This window comes from Eucyclogobius newberryi, unplaced genomic scaffold (genome assembly GCF_026437365.1).
Source record: "Eucyclogobius newberryi isolate DKJ021-1_F unplaced genomic scaffold, fEucNew1.0.hap1 SCAF_7, whole genome shotgun sequence".
NCBI lineage: Eukaryota > Metazoa > Chordata > Actinopteri > Gobiiformes > Gobiidae > Eucyclogobius > Eucyclogobius newberryi.
This window is the reverse complement of record NW_027316389.1, coordinates 13,880,843-13,904,480: the sequence shown is the minus strand read 5'-3', so window position 1 is coordinate 13,904,480 and position 23,638 is coordinate 13,880,843. Positions and strand designations below refer to the sequence as shown.

General features: G+C 41.2%; 1 protein-coding gene across 1 annotated transcript in view; it reads left to right on the top strand.

The window, feature by feature from the left end:
• Positions 1 to 183: 183 nt before the first annotated feature.
• The window catches only part of ptprja (protein tyrosine phosphatase receptor type Ja), a 49,714-nt gene continuing 26,259 nt past the window's right edge, over positions 184 to 23,638 (top strand). Inside the window, exons 1-6 of the mRNA XM_072435637.1 lie at positions 184 to 243; positions 11,254 to 11,467; positions 13,550 to 13,810; positions 14,440 to 14,682; positions 14,759 to 15,025; positions 15,985 to 16,254. Coding sequence (XP_072291738.1) covers positions 184 to 243; positions 11,254 to 11,467; positions 13,550 to 13,810; positions 14,440 to 14,682; positions 14,759 to 15,025; positions 15,985 to 16,254 — 1,315 coding nt within the window. The remainder of the gene's footprint in view (positions 244 to 11,253; positions 11,468 to 13,549; positions 13,811 to 14,439; positions 14,683 to 14,758; positions 15,026 to 15,984; positions 16,255 to 23,638) is intronic.

Here is a 23,638-nt window from a genome sequence, read left to right as displayed (position 1 = left end):
CCGTCAGCGCAACTTCTTCACTTCTTCTACACGAACTGGCGCTGATGTCTGCGCACTTTTACCACTGTAATAAGCGGTTAACGACGCGCGGGGACCAGGTTACTGTTTGGACATGAAAGCTGTGGCCGGGTAAAGACGCGATCCCCCCCCCCCAACCCCCAAAAAACAAAAAAGGACTTCAGCATGAACGCGCTGCAGGGGTTCACAGTGTGCGCGGCAGTGGTCTTCTGCTGCCTGTTGGAGGTAAGGACACAACATGTTTGCTTTAAATATTAATAATAATCACGTAAAATGACAGAAGAGGGACGAGTTGGTGGATGTGAGCGGCGGGACGCACCTGCTGCAGGTGTGGCGGCCCCTGGCTCCGGGTCAATACACACAACTTTTAATTAGAGAGATTTTTAAGTACACCACATTCAAATTGGGGCTAAACTAGTGCTAAACTAGGAGCTAAACCTGGGCAAAGTCAGGGCTAAGAACAGAAACGTGACATGAACAGAAACAAAAGGTCTAAATCAGAATAAAAGATGACCAAACAAGTAGAAGTGGCAGTAGATGCAGATGAAGTGTTCCCAGCGGTTTCTGACTGTGGTTTAAACCAAACTTTTTAACATGCATTATTGGCTTGGATTCAGGTTTGCTTTGTTCAATTTGTTTGAAGTAGTTAGACCATGTTAAAAATGGCAGATGATAAAAATATCAACACGATGGGCTGGACCGTGCATGCTGTGTGTGTATTGTTTGTCATATGAAATGCTGCAAAATGAAAGTGTAAAGAGAACTTGCAAACTCCCAAATAAGCGTGTAGTGATATTTGTGATAATTTGACACTTATTTCACATTTGTCTGATGCACAAACCTAACGTATATCGACATGTTTTAACACATTTCTGTTCAATTGACATGATATTGTCTGAATATTGTTATCGGGATACTGCAAAACATATCAACATTGCCTGGCCATAGTCAAATGTCTCATTTATTTATAGCATATGCAAAAAGGCACGTTGTCTCACTCTTATTGTAAACTAAAGGCAGATTACGTCATTATTTGATGCCAGTGTTGACTCTTCAAGTTGCCTTCTGAACAAAGATACATTCGTTTTGTCGACCGTCATGGGTTAAAAAACGTGTTGTCATGAGCTGCCTGATCAAAGCGACGACGATCTACTTTGCAAAGCTTCTCCTGAGTCTGTTCCACGTCTGCAGGTCAGTGAGCCGGGCGTCCCCGCTCCTCCGACACCTGTCCCGGCCTCACTGGTCGGGCTGGAGTCGAGCGCAGAGAGGTGCACAGGGGTTGAGAATGGCATGCGCGGATGTGTGTGGCCGGCACAAAAGGGTCAGGAATGGAATGAAGAGCGGCGCAGTGTCCCTGTCCCTCTGCAGGCTCCGCGCTCTGCTGTCACTGGTTAAACTATCAAGGCCCGGAGCTAATCATTCTTTGTATTAGTCTGAGCGCGTTCTTCTACAGATCTCCTATTGTTGTCAAGTCACGTTTGTGGACATCTGTTCGTCTTAGTTGTTGTGTTTCCCAGGCAGAGGAGAATGCTTAAATGTCAGTTTTAGAGCTAGAAAAAGAGCCGTATTTACTTTACTCACTAAGGCTACGCTCACACTTGTTGTTATTTGGTCCTAAATTGAGCCCGTTTTAATCGTGATGTTCTGTTCTAGTCTGTGTTTAGTCCTGATTTAGTCGGTTTTAGTTGTGGGTTTTGTCCTGGTTTAGTCCCAATTTTTGACGTCATGATATGCAATTTTTAGAGTTATGATTATTGTAAGAAAAAAACATGATTTTTCACAATTACTGATGAGACCAAACAATGTTGAAATCTTTCCTTTTCTTTCATTCCCATAATCAAACACATTACTATTCCTCAAGTTATTGACTTATTTTCTTAACCAAATTGAACTTTCTGAATGGCAAAATAAAGTTGTGTGACCAAAACTGCCAGTTTAAAATGTACTTTATATTTAGCTCTTGGAATAGATATTGAAATAAAAAGCGAAAAATGTAGCTTCTACTGTTTAAAAAAAACAACAACTTATGATTATATTGTGCTCTGAATAATCACAATCATTGATTAACCTAACGAGCGTGTTATAAGTGTTATAATCAAACTAAAAGTCAACCTGTCGTACACAAGTCTTATCTTTAGCAAATGACAGAAATAAATTGTTAACTCTGTCAGTGCAGTGTCTGTTCAGCTCATCGGAATTTCTTATATATATATATATATATATATATATATATATATATATATATATATATATATATATATATATTATAAAAGAGGAAGTTGAAGGACTTTTTCTTGAAAAGTATTAGTGTGAACAAGTAGAGAGTGGCTCTTATCGCACTTATTTGTGTACACAATTTTCCATTTCCTGTTATTTCCTGTCACTTATACATTGCTAAGTTCCCCATGTTCACCTAGGCTAAAAAGGGTGTAAACTACTGACTGCAGTTAATTTTCATAAGCCTACAGTATGTTACATAATGTGAGAAAATGGGCGACGCTCATATAAAGCTTCTTTGTTGCTGTGATGTGATGTGTGACCGTCACCTGTGTGGACTTTAGTCAAAAAGGGAAGCAGCACATCACAGAGAAAATTATTTAACACACAAAAAAAAAATAATACAGTATAACTTACTTCTGTAATTAAAAGTAATTCCCTTGTAATGGCCTTAACATTACTAATGTTTATTGCTCTGTATTCTTTATGGTGATTGTTTTTGTGATATATTATTCACTAAAGAAGTATGTGAGCGAGACAGATAACACAAAATCATCTTTATGTGCTTTTAATCATGTTATAATAAGGGATGTCATTATTCTTATCACAATATAACAGAATGTATTATTGTGACTGTTTTAGAAGAATGATTAAGTCATTTCAATTCAATATGTGCTTCAAAAGATACACTTAAACGTTAAGCGCTTTTTGTTGTTTGGTTGTTTATATCATAGTAATAACTTTACTTTTGCATTAAAAAAGTTTGATTTCATGAAACTGATCACATTATATGAGAATGAAAGCGAATGAAGGATTTCACTGTTGCTCCGTTACATGTCAATAATTGTGAATTATCATTAAATTGTGATGTTTCGTCTCGCAATAATCGTAGCACTAAAATTATGACACCCCACATCATTACTCTACTCTGAGTTGTATTTTGAGTGATGTACACGTGTACATTTTCAGGCTCGTGTTCACCTGTGCAAAGTCATTCTTAGAAAATCTAGCAATTCTTAGAAAATCTAGCAATTCTTAGAAAATCTAGCAATTCTTTGAAAAATTCCAACTCCAGGTCAGACACAAATGTTCAAAAATGTTGTGACTGTAAACAGATAACAACATTAAAAGAAAAAATGCGCTGCTTGCTGCGATGGAATGGCCCGATGAGAAGGTGGGGTCAGCAGCAGTTCGGCCATTTTGAACAGGTCTTTTTCTATTGAGATGTTTTTTTAGAAACATTTTCCATTATGGCTACACAATAAAAACTAAACTAATTGAGTTTTTTTAGTATACAAGTATTGCGCTTGTAATCCGATTTGCAATTCTTGCATAAAAAGTAGGATCCTACTTTTGTAATTCGATAATTGCACCTACAAAAATTGCAATTTTGATTTGATTTGCGATAATGCCTGTTTTCTAGTGCATGTGTTAGTTCGTTACTAAATACCGGCGATAAAGCATAATATGTCTTCTGTGAAACGGATTTCTAATAAATAAACATGCATAGTTATCATTTTAGAACGTTGTCAAACTCTGGATGACGTTTGCTATTTGTCTTCCATATGCAACAGATTTTCACCAAGCATGCTGTAAATGCCACGGTCTTGCATCCCATTATTATTTTTAAAAGTCACAAATCAAGCCCTTCTTTGTGGAAAACCAGCCCCCTCCGCCCACTCCTGGCCCCCCTCAGTATCACTACGATGTTTCAGAAGGACATGGTCCCCAAAAGTGCGCGGCCTTGGCGGTCTTCACCCTCATGTCTGTGCCCTGAAGCGCAGCGTGTTGAAGTGTGCGCTACAAAGAGTCACAGTTCCTCACTCCATGTAAATGAGCCACAAACTGTCCAACTCAAAGCCCCTATTGTCAGCGCACAGCCGCGCTTTTATCTTTAGCATCTGCGCAAGATATTGAAAACTGTTTTATTATTCATATTTTTGCTTTACAATGCGTGTATATATCAGTGAGTCGAGTCAAGTGTTGTATATGAGTGAACGTGGACAGAAGTAGTTTCCCACTGCTAATGCTAGCTTTTATTTAAATGTAAAACACACAGGAAACAACCAATTACAATTCAAAGCAAAGACCACCTGATTGTTTTTATTTATAGATTATAATTAGTTCATAAATTTATTTTATACATTTTTTTGGACATTAATTTCGGCTCAAAATTAGCATCAACACCCACCCATTAGCACAAACACCTCCTTTTATCAGCAGAAGTGAGGCGCTGGAAGTTGTCAAGTCTTAAATATGTCGTGACATGCGCAACTCACTGTTCACTGTGTGATGTTCAAGTTTTTATTAATTTTAGTGTGACTTTAGTGTGAAAAACCCACAGGAATAGAATTGGACAGGAAGTTGTGAGTTTTTGTGTTTTGTGTTGAGTTTGTTTCTACATTAGCGCTGTTTAGACGTTAGCGATATTAGCATAAGATATGATAAGCCTTTATTGTCTCCTACTGTAACTGTTGAATTTCCCAAAATGGCCTTAAAAGTGTAATATTGCACTCTTCCCTGAGAGACGGTTACTACGCCTTTGTCATTGCGTCACAGCAGCTTCTTTTGATTCATCATTTGAACGAAATATATTAGTATTTATATCGATTACGCTTACATTAGACCCTCCTGTGCCTTCTACTCGAGGGCATCAGCTGTGATTTGAAATGATGTGGGTGGGATCCTCATAACCGTGCATTTATATAACTGCAGAAGCTCAATACAGCAGCAGTTTCACAGACAGTAGGTGGACAGTAGAGAGCAAATAAAGGTGAATAACACAAGTACTATCACTAATGAACCTGTCGGGGTGAAGTTTCGAGCTCCGAGCGCGACTGGAACGCACCACACGCCGACAGAGCCCATTACGCGGTGGTTGTCGTGAGGTCCGGGAAAGGCCAGGTGCAGACGGAGCCGGGTTTCACACAGGTGGACTTTCCCATGACAGAAACTCCTCTGTTTTAAACTCTTTGGGATAATTAAAAAGTGAGGAGGATTTGTCAGTGGTGACAAGTGGTTCTGACATTCTGACGTCTAAATACCATTCACCGTGTTGGTTTTAGTTGACTGTTTGTGTAGTTTACTTTATTAAAACATTGTAGCAGAAATGTGTTGTAAATGACTTGGTTGAGGTTCAAAATGAAGAAAATTAACCATAAAAGGAGAGAAATATCACATTATGCTCTCATTTGGAGGATTACACTTCTGTTCGCTTTATTTTTAATCAGCTCTAATCAGCTCTGTAATTTTTAATAGTTTTAACTTTGGACAATATACTCGATCTTGTGATTTTGCATACTCCAGAGCAACACGTTTCAGATACTATGTCCTAAACATTGGTACAGTTAAAGGGGCTTTACTTGAGTTTTTTACTTTAAAATATATTGTGTATTCTAGGAGCCAGGTCACATATATACTTAGTACAGATATATTTATATTGCCTTTATGCTTCAAGCGTTGTATTTCTTCTGAAAATGAACACTTTACTCTGGTTAAATCCATCTGTTACTCTCTCATTGCGCCATCCATCATAAATGTGCTTAAATGTGTCTGAAAATGGAATGGAATGTAACAAAAAAAGGGTAAAAATATAACTTTAAAGCCTTGTTAAAGCACATTTTACTATAGATGACACACATGCTCTTCATACTTATTGCGCATTACCTTCAAAACAACTTTTGCTATACTATGCATTATTTTCTGTCATTTATCTCCCACTTCTAATCTAAAAATACAACTCTATCAGATATACAAACAAATGACGCATTCCCTCCTGACAGACGTTTAAAGAAATGGCATCAAGAGTGAGTTACGATATTGTTCGACAATCAAAATAACCGTTAAAGTATCTATTATACTATTATACTATTATTATCTATTAAGTATATTTTATACTTTGGTAATTGTTGTCGTCGACTGGACAGACTTTAAAGCACATGCACAAGACCTTTTATAACAAAGACAGCGGCATTATTGAATGGTTTTGTCAAAGAAGTATCAAATATGAATACGATTTGAATTAAAAATACACTTTATTCATAAGCCTTGTCACCATATGTTCACCTATATACGTTGAAATTATATTAAAAAGCCCCACAATGTACAGTAGAAATAATCCTGAATAAACTGGTGGACTGCTGAAACAATTGTCCTCATTTAAAACAGGTTTAGCCTCTGTATTTAATTGCAGGGTGGTACCAGATCCCAAAAGCCGATGTAATATAATAATAAAAGACACAGTGAGCTCTGTGGGCACTGTTTCTTCCTCACACGCCGGGCTCTACATTCACACCTCCCAAACATCACACCTTTGATGGGTGCGATGGATCCAGGCGAGCCGCGCTCTGTGGGTGTGCCAACGTCTTCCTCCCGCTGCAGAAAAGACCAACGGTTAGAAGAGCGTTGACTCATGTTGCTGCGTTCCAGAGCAGCGGTGTTGGGACAGTATTAAAGCTGCATCGTACGTAACCACACTCCGGGAGGATAAAGATAGTGGTGTTTTGTGGTGATGGAAATCCAATCACGACCTCAGTCTAGTTAACGTATTTGTGAGTCTGTGGGTGAGCAATGTTGACCAAAATGTATATATCAACATTAATACGATCAGCCAAAGAATATCATGATATTTTAACACAGGAATTTGTTAAAACATGTCTTTAAACGTATTTGTTGAGGTTTAATTATCATTAAAAGGGGAAATATCTGTCAAAAGAATGAATCGGAAAGATCAGTAAGTTACAGACGTCACTTTATTCCTTTTAATGCTCAAAAAAACATTCACAACATTATCTACATTTTGATATATTGCATATATATATATATATATATATATATATATATATATTTTTTTTTTATCTAGTAGTGCTCTGTGCTCAAACAAAACACTTTTTCTCTCAACGCGCCAGGTCAGTGACAAGTTTATTCAACCGACTGCAAAACAAAGTGTCAACTTTTAGTTTCCTCCTCAAACTAAAATACAAACAACAAAGTTTACATGAATCATGATGAAATTGAAACTGTTCTCTGGCTCCAAGAAACTTGTGATATATATATTTATTTATTTTTTTGCATATTCTCCACCCCTTGGACAAATATTCATGTTTTAAAAATAACTCAGTAATGTATTGGCTCTTTTGTCATGAATAGGGAAGATAAAAACAACAAAGAAAGTGTATTTAATCATATTCATGATGAATGATGAATTATACAGTAATAGGTATGGGTATGAAAAAATAGTGTTGTTTAAGTAAAACATAAAAACATAAATACAAAATTTTAAGTTTGTGAATACTTTTTATCGTAAAATAACTAAAAACTTCTGATTGTTTTGGCCAAAATCCCAAAAATGTTCATTATTTAAGAAAATGACTTAATGGGAATATTTTTCCCATTGTAGAAACGTTATCACTGCAATACAATCTTAAATTCCTGATCGATGCTTTTGTCTGGCAAAACCAGTTAGAGCTTATCCAAAACAAGCATTTCGAGGCAAACGGGTTCAAAAAGCAAGTTGTTTACCATCCTTCACTGTGACATGCAAAAACTCTCCTTCATGTCGAAAAGCTCGAGTTTTCCGTCACATCAAACCGTTTTTGTGACTGTAGCGGCTTAAATGCTCAGAATGATGGAATGAGGAAGTATCAGGAAGTATCGTGTTGAAGTTGACACAATGAAAAGGTCAGTCATTATAAACCGCTGATGCACTTCACAAAAGGAACAAATGGTTTCATGCAGTTGATGGAAAAGCAGAATTCTCTGTTTACAATAATACGACACACTAAACCAAGAAGAAGAAGTTCGTCAGCTGGATTTTTCTCTTTGGTCTATAGTATTATTTGATTATTTGATTTGATTATTTGTTTTATCGATAATCGTGATCATTCAGGTCACAATGTATTCGTGAGGACTAAAAAATCTAGTCTCTTTAATGCCAGAAAATGCATCTAAATGTTAATAACGTTCTTTATCTGCCACATCAACTTGTTTCAGAAAGTTTGGCTCCGTAAAAAGACTGTAGACTGTACCTAGTCTGTAGCTTGATGACACCTGAACTGAAAACTTCCAAAACTTTTCAAACTTTTAATCGTCACACATTGGCCTTTGAGACATTTCAGGACAACAGATGCTGGTGTTGTTGTTGTTGTTGTTGTTTTTTTTGGTAAGAGTCAGATAACGCCATTTTTGCTGACATTTTAGCGCTGTAGGAATCCACTTTCTCCTCTTCAGCAAGTCACCAAGGACACCGAACCTTACGCAATTGGGCGTAATTCAAGTAGGACGGAAAGAAAACAAAACAAATATAACGCGTTTGTGTCCTTAATTAGATTGGGAGAAGGTTAAGTAGGCTGATCCTTGAGTAAACAGACTTTAAAAGGTGATTTGGGCGATTGTTTCCAGGTCTGGCTGTTCAAAACGGAGGAAGGAACTTGGCCGTTATCAGGAGGCGAGCAGCAGAACGGTCCCGCTGGGAGTCGAGGGTGAAGGGCGCGCTGCTTTTTTTTAAGGGTTGATATAATGTTTATGTACTGGTCAGAACAGTCACTTCCTCCCCCTTCAGACAGGCAGGGGCAAAGGGCCGAGGGGCAGCGGGGTCGTCCAGTCCAGTTCCAGCCTTATGTGCTTCTCTGCGATTCCCTAGAAAGAACTCTATTTGAGGAATCAACATCATTCCAAAATACGTGCGAGGATTGGCTGACGTGAAGTGGATATGAAAGGTCTTTTAGCTTAAACGTAGCACTTCCTTGTTTTCTGAAGCATTCATTTGTTTTCCCACAACTGCTCTTGATGTTAAACAGCTTTAGAGATAAAAGGAATGGTGAAAATGTACTTTATTGTTGCGTTAGAGATGTGCTGAAAGATAAGTATAATTATCAAAATGTTAAAGAGAAAGTCACAAATATAGCTGATTAAAAGTTTAAAAAGAATATCAACTTTCCGCGTAATATTCCAAATAAGAGTGATATTTCAGCAATATGTGGTTAATTTTACACTCCATACAGCTTTTATGTCATTCTTATAATACGAACAATAATAATAAAAAGAACACAATAGATTTTCACATTTCACATACAGTCAAACAATGTTGTATTTTTGTATGTCATATTTTAATCATTATAATATATGCTAGTTTTGACTGTGGGATTTGATGTCACAATTAGGCAAAACATGTGCGGTATGTCAATTTCGATTGTATCTCAATTTGTGTGCAGTTTGTATTATTTCTACTGCTTTTAAGACGTGAATAAAGCCGTCTTCAAAGCGACTGGTCAAATCCAGCTGTCACTCACGCAGAGCCTTGCAGTGGCTGACCAATAGGAGGGATGGGCGGGAGAAAGTGGTTGCGTTAGAGCAGATTAAACAGAGAATCACTATAGAACGACATGATAAAAAAGCTGATAAAAAAGCAGACAAACATTTACTTGGGGCAATTTAGAGTAGAGTAGAATTCGTTACATGAAAAGTATTATGAGTTTTATTGAGTACAGCATAAGCCTTATTGCCCATGTCTTACGGCTGTATCTGCTTCACAAACACTCAAAATGACACTGCATCGCCTGTTCTGACCAGAGCATATGCAAATTGAGGGTTAATGCAAATAAATTCAGTTAAAACAATAACTTTTTTCAAATTTCAACCCTAAAGTATTGATCCAAAATGCTACCAAAAGAGATAAAAAAGTAACGAGCAACTGGTACTCTAAGTAGGATGTGTACTTTTTTTTTTACAGGAAGTGACATCACACGAGGATACTCATTCCAGTCCAAGTCCCTGCAGAATTTACACAAAGAAACAACTTTTTTTTTAAATAATTCAACAAAATAAAGTCAATCTCATATATTTTTAATTGTAAAATAAAAAAATGTGATATTAGATGAGTTTTTAGCCCAGTGTTTGTTGGGTAATTTCCTAGTGTGATGTCATCAAACAGTCTTACAAACAGGAAGTGAAATTATAAACCTAAAAAATTAACTTTTAATTTAGTAGTTTTGTCTTTAATAAAAACCTGTTCATGAATATCATTTTAAAAGACATAAAGAAGAATGTTTTTCCTTGTTAACATTGCAAAGGAAATGTAAAACTTCAAGCACGTTTTTTTGTAGTTTCGTAAAACATATTTGAATCTTTATAATGGAATATTTGCAGTCCTTTAGTGAGATGAAAGATGCGAGCTCCGTCCATAATGTCACGAGTTTAATGTTTAGCTTCATGGTAAACAGAGCAGTGTGTGAGCCGCCCTGTGTAAGTTTGAGCTAATCAGTAATGAGTGATCAGGAGAATCAGAGAAAACCATGATGACGATCCAAAAGTTCAAGAGTTTGAACTTTAATACTCGAATAAGTCCAACCGGGATGAATTTGTCTTTCCTTCTGCAAGTTTAATGGTTTAGATATTATCACTGTGCACTTCCTTGTTTTCTCAACCATTCATTTGTTTTCCCACAACTGCTCTTGATGTTAAACAGCTTTAGAGATATAAGGCATGGTGAAAATGTACTATATTGTTGCGTTGGAGATATGCTGAAAGATAAGATAGAGTATATTATCAAAATGTTAAAACGAAAGTCACAAATATAGCTGATTAAAAGTTAAAAAAAGATAAACTTTCCGCGTAATATTCCAAATAAGAGTGATATTTCAGCAATATGTGGTTAATTTTACACTCCATACACCTTTTATGTCATTCTTGGACCTTAACCAAGACATGCACTGGCATTTTTAGCACATTTATAATTACCAATTGCCTAAATATTGTATAATACGAACCATAATAATAAAAAGAACACAATAGAGTTTCACATTTCACATACAGTCAAACAATGTTGTATTTTTGTATGTCACATTTTAATCATTATAATACATTTTGACTGTGGGATTTGATGTCACAGTTCAATCTTTAACTAACAATGATGTGTTGATTTAGTTTTTTGTTCACCATTTACTGCAGATGATTTAAAACTCAACGCTGCCCTCTGCTGGTGTCACGTGTGTGACGGTTCTCTCTTCTCCATCCCCTCAGATGGCTCAGGCAGAGTGCACTGGTCAGTCAGATGTCAACGCTGCCTGCAATAATAATGTGACAGTCTCCACAACAACTACATCCATCTCTGCTCAAGCATGTGACCTGTCGATTCAAGGAGGGAACCAAAGCAGCAATATAACAGGCCTGCAACCTGGAGGAGTGTACTTTGTTCATGCCCACTGCTCCAACTGTTGTCTTCAAGCTACAACTAGTAAGTGTCATAAGTGTATAATAATATGTAATGAGGTGCACTATGTAGCTTTTCTGGGGGAGGGTCTGTAACATTAAGATTTTACTGTAGTGTAGTGGTGGGTGACATGTCAAAAAATGATCTTTTCTTGGAGCCATATCACGATTGCTATAGATTCAGTACATTCATGTTAATTGGTTGAATGTCATAAACTCAGAGCATGACAGAGGTTGACCAGCAGGAGGAGTGTGTGAGGAAAAGTGTCTGTTTTTAAGCAAAGGGCTGCATAAAACTTAGAGTGAGTGGATATGACGATTTCACAAAAAATGAAGATTTAAAAACATTTAAAAATCTGTAGAAAATTACAGGAAGTGACATCACACGAGGGATACTCATTCCAGTCAAAGTCTCTGCAGAATTTACACAAAGAAACAACTTTTGTTGAAAATAATTCAACAAAATAAAGTCGATCTCATATATTTTTAATTGTAAAATTAAAAAAAAAATGATATTAGATGAGTTTTTAGCCCAGTGTTTGTTGGATATTTTCCTAGTGTGATGTCATCAAACAGTCTTACAAACAGGAAGTGAAATTATAAACCTAAAAAATTTGCTAAATTCTAATTATATTTATCTTAACTGCATTTTAGTTCAATGAGTCGTCCAACTTGTCATATGCACTTTGATTACAAAAGATAGATTGTAGATATCTTAAAATTTTATATGCAGTAAGTTTTACAGTAAAATTACATTAGAATATTTAGTTTTATACATTATCTAGGATGTGTTTTTTCAAGTTTCAACTAAAATGATCAATGCCTATGGACAATTTCAGATTGTGAGGAAGTTAGTTCTTCTGTTTGTTGGTTAAATATTAAAAGGCTGAGGATCTTTTGTGCCGTTTCTGTTAAGTTTCTCTGCAGCCGGTGGATTGTGTTATATGTTCAAGTCTGATACATATTTTTAATGGAGGTGGAACATACTTATTCATCATGTTGAAAAGGGTTCTTAGATTTGAGATCAGAATTAAACTGTCAAAACTGACCATTTTCTTCTTACTGAGGATATTACTGTGTTTTTTTGTCAAGTGCCTTTAATGCCTGATTATAAATAGATAATAGATCTAGATAATAGATAAATAGATCTGTGAGATTTGAGCCGGACACCAAAAGGATGAACAGTAGGTCATGCTTTTTTCATCCAAATAAACCCCTCTTATTCTGTCTCAGTTACAATATGTATCTTTACTCTGTTACCATAAATGTTGGGTGTATTTCTATAATGTGTTTGGTAAAATACATACCAACTGTCTTGTTAATGTTCAGTGTTAGGCCAGAGAGTTGGAATATCTGATTTTATCCTTAGCAAATGTTCATATGATGGTCACTTGTGCAGAGATGACGACCCTTCATCATAAAAAATATGTAGTGCACCTTTACAGTTAAAACTAGTGCAACTGTATTTGACACATTGTGGTGATTGTTTTATGTGATTGACAGAGCCAGAAGGAGTCATCAGGCTCACCATCACTGATATCACAACATCCTCTCTGAGCCTGAACTGGATGAAACCCGAGGGAAACGTCTCCAGCTACAAAGTAAACTGGTCAGGTGGAGGACAAAGTGACAAAAGTGACAAAACTCTAGAAAGAGCTTTAAACATCTCTGAGCTGACCCCTGGAGGACAGTATCATGTGACTGTCACTGCAGTGGCAGGAGATGATCTCACTGAAGGAGAAGGACACGCCTCATCTACATATACAAGTAAGTATAAAGTCATGTAAGTACTGTTAATCATCCACTATGTTTGAGCGTTGTTATTAGTTACATTCATCAGTGTCTTTCTCCTTTGATTATTAAGGATGTCTTTATGTACATATTTCACATATTAATGTTTATCAAAGGGAGTTTTTGGCATTCTTCTGCTTATTCATGGGTTTCAGCTTTCGGTTTTTATGGAAACGGTGATCATTTGTCATCACGCTAAAACCCAGGGTTAGGTTGAGTTCACGTTCTAAAGACTAAGCTAATTAAAACAATGCAGACAATCTTCTTTTTTTTCCAATTAAATTATTTTGTTTCACGTCTGTGTTGGAACCAACAGAACCTGAAAAGATCCTTAATCTCACTGTTACTGAAGTCACAACATCGGACGTGACTTTGAGCTGGACTAAACCAAAGGGGCTCAGCTCCTTCTATGCAGTTCACTGGACTGATGGAAACAACTCCATGACACATCATGTGACTGACACAGACACAGTCATTTCTAAGCTGACTGCTGGTGTGGAGTATACTATAACTGTCACTGCAGTGGCAGGAGATGATCAAACTGCAGGAAAGAATGTGACTGTAACAAAGTACACAAGTAAGTACAATATGGACAGAGGAAAAGTGATGTTCACAGTGTCACTCTTTTTATGTGTCACTTTTAATAATGGCCTGGTGAAGTCTGGAAGGTGAATGTTTCAGAATTTCAGAAGTATCTTGTCGTTACACTTCTGCTATGAGAAAGTACATTTTTAGTTTTTGAATTATATGGAATATGCCCTCGATGTTTTTTGCTATTTTTCTTTCTACAAACCAAATACCCTTTGAGTCCGAACAAAGTAAAGTGTCACACGCTTTATCTGTGACACTTTTTATTAGGGCCTGGTAAAGTTAGACCGGTGAATGTATCCTCAGCTCTTCACCAACTTACCTTCTCTTGGGATCAACCTGAAGGACATGTGTACATTTTTAAGTCAGAGCTTACTCCTAGTGATGGAGAGTCAACTTTATATTCGAATAGATCAGAATAATAATAATAATAAATATTGGCATATTCAGATCAGAAATATGCCAATATTTCATTTTGCCAACTAAACCCTGGCACACATCACACAAATGTACTGACTGCTGTAGCTGGGGTTTTATGTATCACACGGTCACACTATATAATATAGCTACAAAACATCAAAAAAATATACAACTCTAAAATATTCTTCTCTTTTGTAGGACCTGCAAAGCCTGTTCATGTCACTGTCAACCAGAGAATGACGGACAGCCTGAACATTAGCTGGACCTTACCTGAAGGCAGAGTGGATCATTATGAAGTACAGCTAGAAGGGGAAATAAACAAAACAAATCGCTCCTGGTTCCGCTTCACCAATTTATCACCGGGTCGACTCTTCGAAGTCAACGTAACTGCTGTCGCTGGAGACTTCAGGAACACCTCGAAATCCACAAAATTTGCCACTTGTAAGGTTTATTTTACGCCTTTACGTTTTTTACACATTACAGACAACATTTGACTCAACCTGGCTCTGTGTTTTAGATCCTCTTCCGCCTGAGTCCATCCAGATTACAGGAAGAACAAACGACTCGCTCCATCTGAGTTGGAGTATTTATCCCAAAATGGAGGATGCTCCCAACATCAGTTACAACATCACTTATCGGGGAGATGTGCCGGGTCAGATGGCATCAACAGTCAATAATGCAACTCTTTCAGACCTTGTTCCTGGATCTCTGTACGATATAACAGTGGAAACTGTTGGGCCTGAAGATCTACTCAGCAGTGAAGCCAAGACCAGTGCTTGTACCAGTAAGTATTTAACGGACATCTCTACCTTGTCTACTGCACCTTAATATTATTCACGATACCTCATCATTATTAAAGGTTCACTATGTAACTTTGCTGATATCTGTTTGACTCTATAGAAATGTTATCGCTTTGCCTGTATGTTCCGCATGTTCCGCAGTATGGTATTGAACTTATCTCCAAGGAGACAAGCAAGGTTGACGCCCAGAGTAAGAATGAGCAATAAAAACACAAGGGCTCACCATATTTTACAGACTATAAATCGCACCAGCGGAAAAATGCATAATAGAGAAAAAAAACACATATATAAGTCGCACTGGAGAATAAGTATTTTTTGGGGAAATTTATTTGATAAAATCCAAGACCAAGAACAGACAGATTAGAGAACATGGTGAACAGGTGCACGTATGCTAACGCTAACACCTTCAGCTACATGACGCACAGACTACAAACTGTGGTAAGTGTCTGGTATGTTAATGTAACATATGAACAGTTATTCAGATAACTATAGCATAAAGAACATGCTAACAAGTTTACTAAAGCATCAGTATTACCCCAAATCACTAAATCCATTGAATTCTTCAAGTGTCACTTCTAAACAACTCAGCAAACTCCGGAGGAAGAGGAAGTGCAGACTCTTCTTCACTTAGAGCCTAGAGCGCCCTCTGAAAATAATCAACATGTGACATGCGGTTGCCAGTGTGAAAATAACGAATAATATCACACATAAGTCGCTCTGGAGTATAAGTCACACCCCGGCCAATCTATGAAAAAAACGTATAGTCGACTTATAGTCCGGAAAATACGGTACATTAAATGACTTAATGAACAGTAAATGCAATAAAATCTCTATGAAGAGTGGTTGTCTCCTAACCAGAAAGGTTACATTTTGCAACTACAAATAATTGTTTAGCAATAGGGATGTCACGATATTGAATCATCCATGTATTTTTCATCTCCAGATCCAAATCCAGTTTTGAGTCTCAAAGCCTCCCCAGAATCCAACACATCAGTAAAAGTCGAGTGGTCCCAGACACAGGACTACAAGCTAAATTACTCCTACAGTATTGTCACCTACAACGCTACAGGAAACGTTGTCAGCAACCAAACGATTCCAGGCAACATCGTGAGTGTAACTGGACTGGACCCGGGAACCGAATACACGATCGCTGTTACCACACAGGTCACACCAGAATGTCAGTCCACGGAAGAAGAAGTCTCGAGCTACACAAGTAAGATTCCAGATTAGACTTCATAAACACTGTGATCATCTTGGCATTAACCTGATGTTGTCATTTTGGCAGAGCCCAATGCTGTGTCGAACCTCCTCGTCCAGTTTGTGAACACCACTGCCATCACTCTGAGCTGGGACAATCCCACCGTCTATGACCCCCCGCCGACTTACCTGGTGCAAGCTTTTCAGGGTCTCGATAAGGTTTACAACGTCTCAACAAACCAACTGTCCCACACCATCCCGGGCCTTACACCTGGAGAAACCTACACCTTTACCGTCATTGTAGAGGTAGCAAACGTCCGATCCAGTGAGGAGACCGTAACAAATACAATGAGTAAGTATGTCTTAAAAGTGTAGCGTATACGCAAAGAGCAGTACATTTTCAGACATAATACAACAAAATAAACCGTGAATTTGAATCTATAACACAATGATTAAACGACTTTGGTAGATTCTATAAGATTTCCAGTTAATTTTAGGCATCTGTATTGGAATATAAGGGGCATAATTTAATGACCAGCAAAGATGAGTAGTGCTCAAAGACCGTTTTTTTCTCCGGGTAGTTTTTTTCTTCATACTTTTAATCCTTGCTTAGTAATACATTTTACATTTTTTTTTCCTCATTGTGTGGTCTATGTTTTGTAAAGATTACTAGATTTTGTGCATTATTATTGTCCTTCCATTTACAAGTCGAATGTCACACCCAGTCACTCTTACAATAACCTTTACTCAAAGTAGTCTCCCCAAATACTTTTGTGTTGATTTGCATACAGTACTGTATTATAGTAAATCATTTATATAAGTTTGATAAAAACATAAAAGTCATTACAACTTTCCCTGAAACATTATACTAGATAGCTTATATTGTGTAATTAAAAAAAAAAAGAAAGACTCTTTCTCACCCTCCGCGGGCGGTCTCTATTCCTCTCCTTTCAAGCTCGGGTCCTCTACCAGGGGCCCCTGGGAGCTTGAGGGTTCTGCGCAGTATCTCTGCTGTTCCTGCACTGCACTTTTCTGGACCAAGATGTCTGATGTTTTTCCTGGGATCTGCTCAAGTCATTCCTCCAGTTTGGGGGTCACTGCCCCAAGTGCTCCCATCACCATGGGCACCACCGATACCTTCACGCTCCAGGCCTTCTCAGCTCCTCTCTGAGGCCTTGGTATTTCTCTAGTTCCTCGTGTTCCTTTTTCCGGATGTTACCATCCCATGGCACTGCAATGTCCACCACCACGGCATTCCTCTGCACTTGTCGACCACCACTATGTCCGGTTGGTTCTCCATCACCTTTCTGTCTGTCTGTATCTGGAAGTCCCAGAGGACCTTGGCTCAGTCGTTCTCCACCGTCTTTGGAGGTGTTCCCCACTTTGACCTTGGGGTCTCCAGCCTGTACTCTGCACAGATGTTTCTGTACACTATGCCAGTACCTGGTTATGGCGCTCCATGTATTCTGTCCCTCCCAGCATCTTGCACCCTGCAGTTATGTGCGGGATTGTCTCAGGGCCCCCTTTGCACAGCCTACACCTTGTTGTAGGTATTTGGCCGTAGCCATTTTCCTTGTTACCTCCTTGGAATACTCCAACTCAGTGCTCATGTATTGATCCATGTGCCCACTTATCTTAGCATGACAGAAGCTTCCATGTTGTGGAGAGTCAGGTTATTGGCTAATAGTTGGACGGGACTGTTCCCTTTGAGGGATCAGGATCGAACGCCCTTTGCTTAGTCATTCAGGGTGAGTTCCGTCCTTTAGCAGTGTAGGGTCTCAAACTACATGTATTCAGTTTATGATTAAGGAAGATTTCTTTGCAGAAACGAGACAAGACGGGGCACCAGGGTTAAACCCAAAGAGCTAAGATACGGTCCTTAATCGCGCTCGTTAAAAAGTTCTGAAGGGTGTTTCACGATTCAGGGACTTACACATAGTCTAATCAAACAAACAATAGTCAATAACTCTTTCGTGTAGTTTATTTATAAAAGGGTAATCAAAACACCGGAGCAGAAATGCGCACAGGTAAATCACAGGTGACGTTATATCAGATTTAACAGCAGATTTCATGCAGATAATGTTAAACCAGGGTTTTGCCTTTGATAACCAAACGTGTCTATGCTAATCTATATCAAAAAGAGGGAAAGTGAGAAGCTAAAGTGAGGAGGAACAGCTGAGCTCTACCCAAATCACGCCACAAAGACAGCACTCTCGACTCGGCTTACGGTTCTGTAGAGGCTCGGTCCGACCGGTCCTTGTCCGCGGACGAGGTCCGTGACGAGGCGTCGCGTGGAGCGGTGTGGCGGCGAAGGTTCGTGAAGCGGGCGGCGGCCGTGGAGCTGGCGGCGGTCGGGTAGCGAGGCGTCGCGTGGAGCGGTGTGCTGCGACGTGCTGTAAGGTCCTTGGCGCCGGGGAGCGGTGTGCTGCGCCGGGGAGCGAGGGGTCGCGTGGAGCGGTGTGCTGCGCCGGGGAGCGAGGGGTCGCGTGGAGCGGTGTGCTGCGACCTCCTTGAAGCGGCGGCGGCAACGGAGGCGATATCAGAGAGTTCCTTAGAGGTAGAACGCTTTAGCGGCGTGTTAGCTCCTCGCGCGGCCTTTACTCAGATGAGGACGTAGCGCTGGTCCACGTAAAGGGCGTAGATTACTTCAAAAAGAAAAGAAACGAAGTAGCAAAGAAAGTCTCTGTCCGGTTGAGCGCTTAAGCGTAGTTCCAGGTAGTTCCAGGTGGTTTCAAAGTCCTGGGCTGGCATGGCCTTGTCGACCACGTGACGGACGGATTTTGTTGAGACAAAGGAAAAGTGAAAGCGCGTCCGTGGAGACGGCTTCAAGAGAGAAAGAACAAGAAGAGAACAAAAAGAAGAACAAAGAGAGCGTTTCTAGCTTGGAGCGTCCTTTTGATACCTGGCCCGCAGGGCATTTTGGGAGCGAAAGGGGCGGGCGCTACTGCGAAAACTTCCTGTTTAACATTTTCCTGACCGAGAAAATAAAACTGGAATAACGTAAATAATAATGGCAAAAACATTGAACCCTGTTTTAACATTTACACGTTAAACACTTTTGGCAGTTTGTGCACATTATTTCTTGAGGTAGACACATTTTACATCTTTCACCTGTGATGAAAAATATCGAGTTAAAGCATTGGGAATATAAAACCTTAAACAGTGCAAAAATACGTAACACAAGGTGAAACATGTGGTGTAGGGAGTTGATTCGGACAAACGGCATTCACGGCATAATCCATAAAACATAGTTTGTCGGGGCATCCTCCTGTAAGACTGTGGGGAGAAGAAGATCATTTATCACACAAGTCACAGCGGCTCCCCTGCGGTGAGGGACAGAGGGAGAACGAAAAACCCCCAATGTTCAAAGAGAGATTTTCTGTTATCTGGCCGTGGAATGTCCATCTCCATTCCCCTACAACCCCCCGATTGGCCGTTGGTTCTCCGATGAAGAAGCATCGGGCAAATGTCAAAGGGAATGTCCTTACCGAGTCAGCGAGCGGCACAGAGTGGCATGATTTGGGTAAACCTCTGAACCTGGACTGGTCGCTTTATCCTATTTGGGCTGAGGGGCAGGTGCTAGTGGGTGTTACACTATCCCTAGGCTACTAACTCTCAGCACATCATCCTGAGAGGGAGTGGTAAACCATGCAAGAGCTCTTGACTCCTAGTGCAAGAATTTGGGCGTAGGAACAAGATTCTAAGACACCGAGGTAGCTTATCAAAGTGGATGTCTATGGTGAAAAAAAAAACGAAAGTGGTTAACAAGGTTCCTGACATACGTTTCACCCTAGCGAAGGGTCAACTTCTAGGTTGGACCGCTTCTGTTCGAAACAGGTGACAGAATATTCTACTCTATGGTTTGCATGCAGGGGAGATTAACATACGAGGCTAGTGGTAGGGACTTTGCGGGCTTAGGACCAGCTGTAAGTCGGGGATTTGGCTAAAATTTTCCAAGCTCCAGTAGGTGGCGCCTGCGTTAGATGTCGTTGGGGCAGAACAACTCGTGCTGCTGTGTCATGCTTGTCATAGTGGAGGATCGCCTCTCGGAGGGAAGTGTTCACGAGTCAACGGCCCCCCAACTATTTTTAGCCCGGGTCTCTGTGGCCTGGTCTCGCACCGCCACGAAGGTTGGGCACGCGCTGCCTGCTGTCACAGGTTTTTAACCGCAAACGCCGCCGGTACTGTCATGTATTGCTATCACGATACGCAATAACGTCTGGGGTCTGTAAGTGTCACATGCCATCAGGAGGAGGCGTTGTGACCACATGCTTCTGTCAACATACATCTGGGGATGTTTTTAGAGACACCAACACGTAATTCTTTGATGATTAGGTTTTAGTGGTTAGGGTTAGTAGACTTTACAATCCGTGCAAAACAGTTGTTAGTACAGTCCCTAACGGGCGTGTGTTTGTCAGAGTTATGTTCTAGTTGGAACTATCGGCATCCCTGACATGTCCCATGGGGTTTTGGTGCGCTTTGATTTGGTTGCGATGAACCCACTTCAGAGTAGGTTCTCTGCGTCCTTTGGTGATGTCAGAGTTGTGTTCTAGTTGGAACCATCAGCATCCCTGACATGTCCCATGGGGTTTTGGTGCGCTTTGATTTGGTTGCGATGAACCCACTTCAGAGTAGGTTCTCTGCGTCCTTTGGTGATCTTCACGTGGTACACCACCGGAGATCGTTTGTTGACAATCTCGTAGGGTCCCGACCAACGTGGGAGGAGCTTTCGGGTTAGCTTGGTTAGCCAGTCTCTTGTCTGTCCGATCGGGTGCGCTAAGATGTAATACCATACCTTGTCGTTTGGGGCTTTCTGATCGTAGTAAGCCTTGCAATCCTTTGCACTTTTCTCAAGCTTCTTCTGAGCGAAAGAGAAGGTCGCTTTCAGGTGCTCCTGTAAGTCTAACATGTATTGGTGGGTGGTGTAGGCGGTTGCAATGCTAACCTCTCCCGGTTTGTACAACAGGTGTAGGGGGAGGGTCATCTGTCGGTCAGTCAAGAGTTCGTATGTGGCGTTGACCCCCCGGAGGCCAGCTGTTGGCGCGTCGTGTGCGTGCGTCAGCATAACCCCCCGGAGGCTCTGAGGTACCACAAATGCGGGTGCAGTGAGGATCTCAGAGGCAAACACCAGCAGTCCATGACGCAAGGTGAAGTTCTCTCTTGTGCGCCACAGCGCGGCGAGAGATGCGTCGGCAGCAAGTGCATCAGGAGGGATGGCACTTGGCGCAGGGTCAGGAGGGAAACCGATGATGCGGCTTATAGCCCCATCGGCTGCTTGTAGAGACACAAGGTCAGAGGAAGCGAAGATCGGAGCCACTTTAAGAAGGGCACGATCGGGCTGGGGCCGTCTGGTGACAGCACGGGGCCGTGTGATCGCGGCCACCGAAAGGGTGGGCTGGGTGGGCATCAACTCACTGTCCAGTGAGTCAGCCTGTAAGTTACAGGGAGCCCCTCCAAGGGCCCCTTGTTTTGCCAGGGAGTCGGCTAGGTCGTTGAGGTCTTTGTCTGGCGGCACGTCGACCTCGGGAGGGGTCACGATGGCACTGCACTGAACTGGCGGAGTTGATTGGGGCATGGGCAGAGGTCGACGGACTTGTGCCCAGATTTTGAGTCGTTTAAAATCAACCAGTGGCTCGAAGCGACTGAGCAGCTCTTGACCTAAAAGAAGGGGAATAGAATTCAAAGGTGAAACGTAAACAGGATGCATCAGTTTCATGGGGCCGATCGTTATCTGGATCAGGGCCACCTCGTCAAGGGTGGTGTTGACCTGAGAGTAAGGTCGGATTTCCAAGCAGCAGGGCTGTGACTTCAGTTCTCGTTGAGAGTGCTGGGCCACCTTTTGTAAGGTTCTGAAAAGATCGCGAGAGATCAAGCTGATGTCGGCGGCTGTATCAAGGAGTGCGTCATGCACGAAGTTGTCCTCCAAGAGGACTGAAAGATAAAGCTTGCGTGCGGCTCCCTTTCCGGAAAGGTTACCAAGAAACTGGGTAAAGGGCGGCTCGCATTGGATGATCGACGGGTCGTTATCCTGTGGGCTGGAGATAGAACTTACCTGGACCACAAAGACGTCGTTAGCCTCCGGTGGCATTTGATCGTTGCTGTCAAGTTCCTGGTCTTCAGGGGGTTGGTCCCCAGTGACGGGTGTTTCCGACAGAGGGTCCAGGTCTACAGGTCTCCGATAGAAGTCTTCTAACTCGTCTTCCGATTGGCTGAGCGCTGAGTTATCACTTGTCTCAGGTCCGAGGGAGGTTACGGCGAGTCCCTCCGCTTTACTTTTCTGGTTCCGTTTCGTGTCTTGGATAATTTTCAGCACCTTACTCAGCTGTTCTTTACTGAGGTTCGAAGCGTCGAGACTCAGTTTAGAGGAAGACTTACCTGCGGACTCTTCTGGGGTTTCTTCCTTCGTTGAGCCGTTAAGCCGGGAGTCCCTTCGGTTGTTATACCTACCTGGGGCGTTCTCCCTGTCCCTAAACGGTCTTTGCGGTCCTCGGGTGTCTCCCGAGCGATGGTTTTCCAAGGTGCCCTCTAGCTCGAGAGGTCTTTCGACGCTCAGGACGGAAGAGTGGCCTTGGGTTCTGATTGTCGTTCCTGCCTGTTTGGTGTAGCTCCTTACCGCTAAATCTCGCAGCTGGCGGCTGCTTTGAATTATTGGGCAGGCTGCCACGCCCAGGTGGTAGCTGGTTGCGGGGTGGAGGTTCTGTAGGAACAAAGATTTGAAATGTTTGTCCTCCTCCATCCCTGCTTCATTTTGTGATCTAAAATACGCTTTCCTCAATCGGTCGTTGTAGGCTTGAGGAGCCTCGTGTCTGCCTTGCTTGCACATCAGGGCAGCAGGCAACCCTATTGAGGTGCCTGTATCTGAGTACTCTTCGACGAGAGCATGACACAAGAGCTCATAGTCCTTCAGGACGTAAGGAGGTTGGCGTTCCATGAAGCTGCTAACGTCTCGGCTGGACGTTAGTTTGATCAAGAAGATCTTGTCTTTGATTGACGGATCCGACAGGCGTCCAGCATAGAAGTCGATGTCTCTCAGGTACGCGCTGGTGTCGTTAGCGACGCCTGGCTTGGGCTCAAACCGAGAGATATGCCTGGCTATTTTGTCGAAGTCATGGTCGGTCGGACCTCGATGGCGTCTATCGGGGTCTCTGCCCTCGCGATAGTCTTCAAGAGTGTCCCTGAAGTCGTCGGGGTACCTGCGAGTGTCCCTGAAGTCGTCGGGGTACCTGCGAGTGTCCCCACGGTCATCTCGTTGCGCGTCCCTGTGGTCATCGTAGTGCCTGCGGGGGCTACCGTGGTCGTCTCGTCGCACGTCCTGTAGTTCGGCGTGATGTCTGCGGGGGCTGTCACGTCTGTCGCGTCGCCTGTCCCGTAGGTCATAGTCCGAATAACGTCGGGCGGAG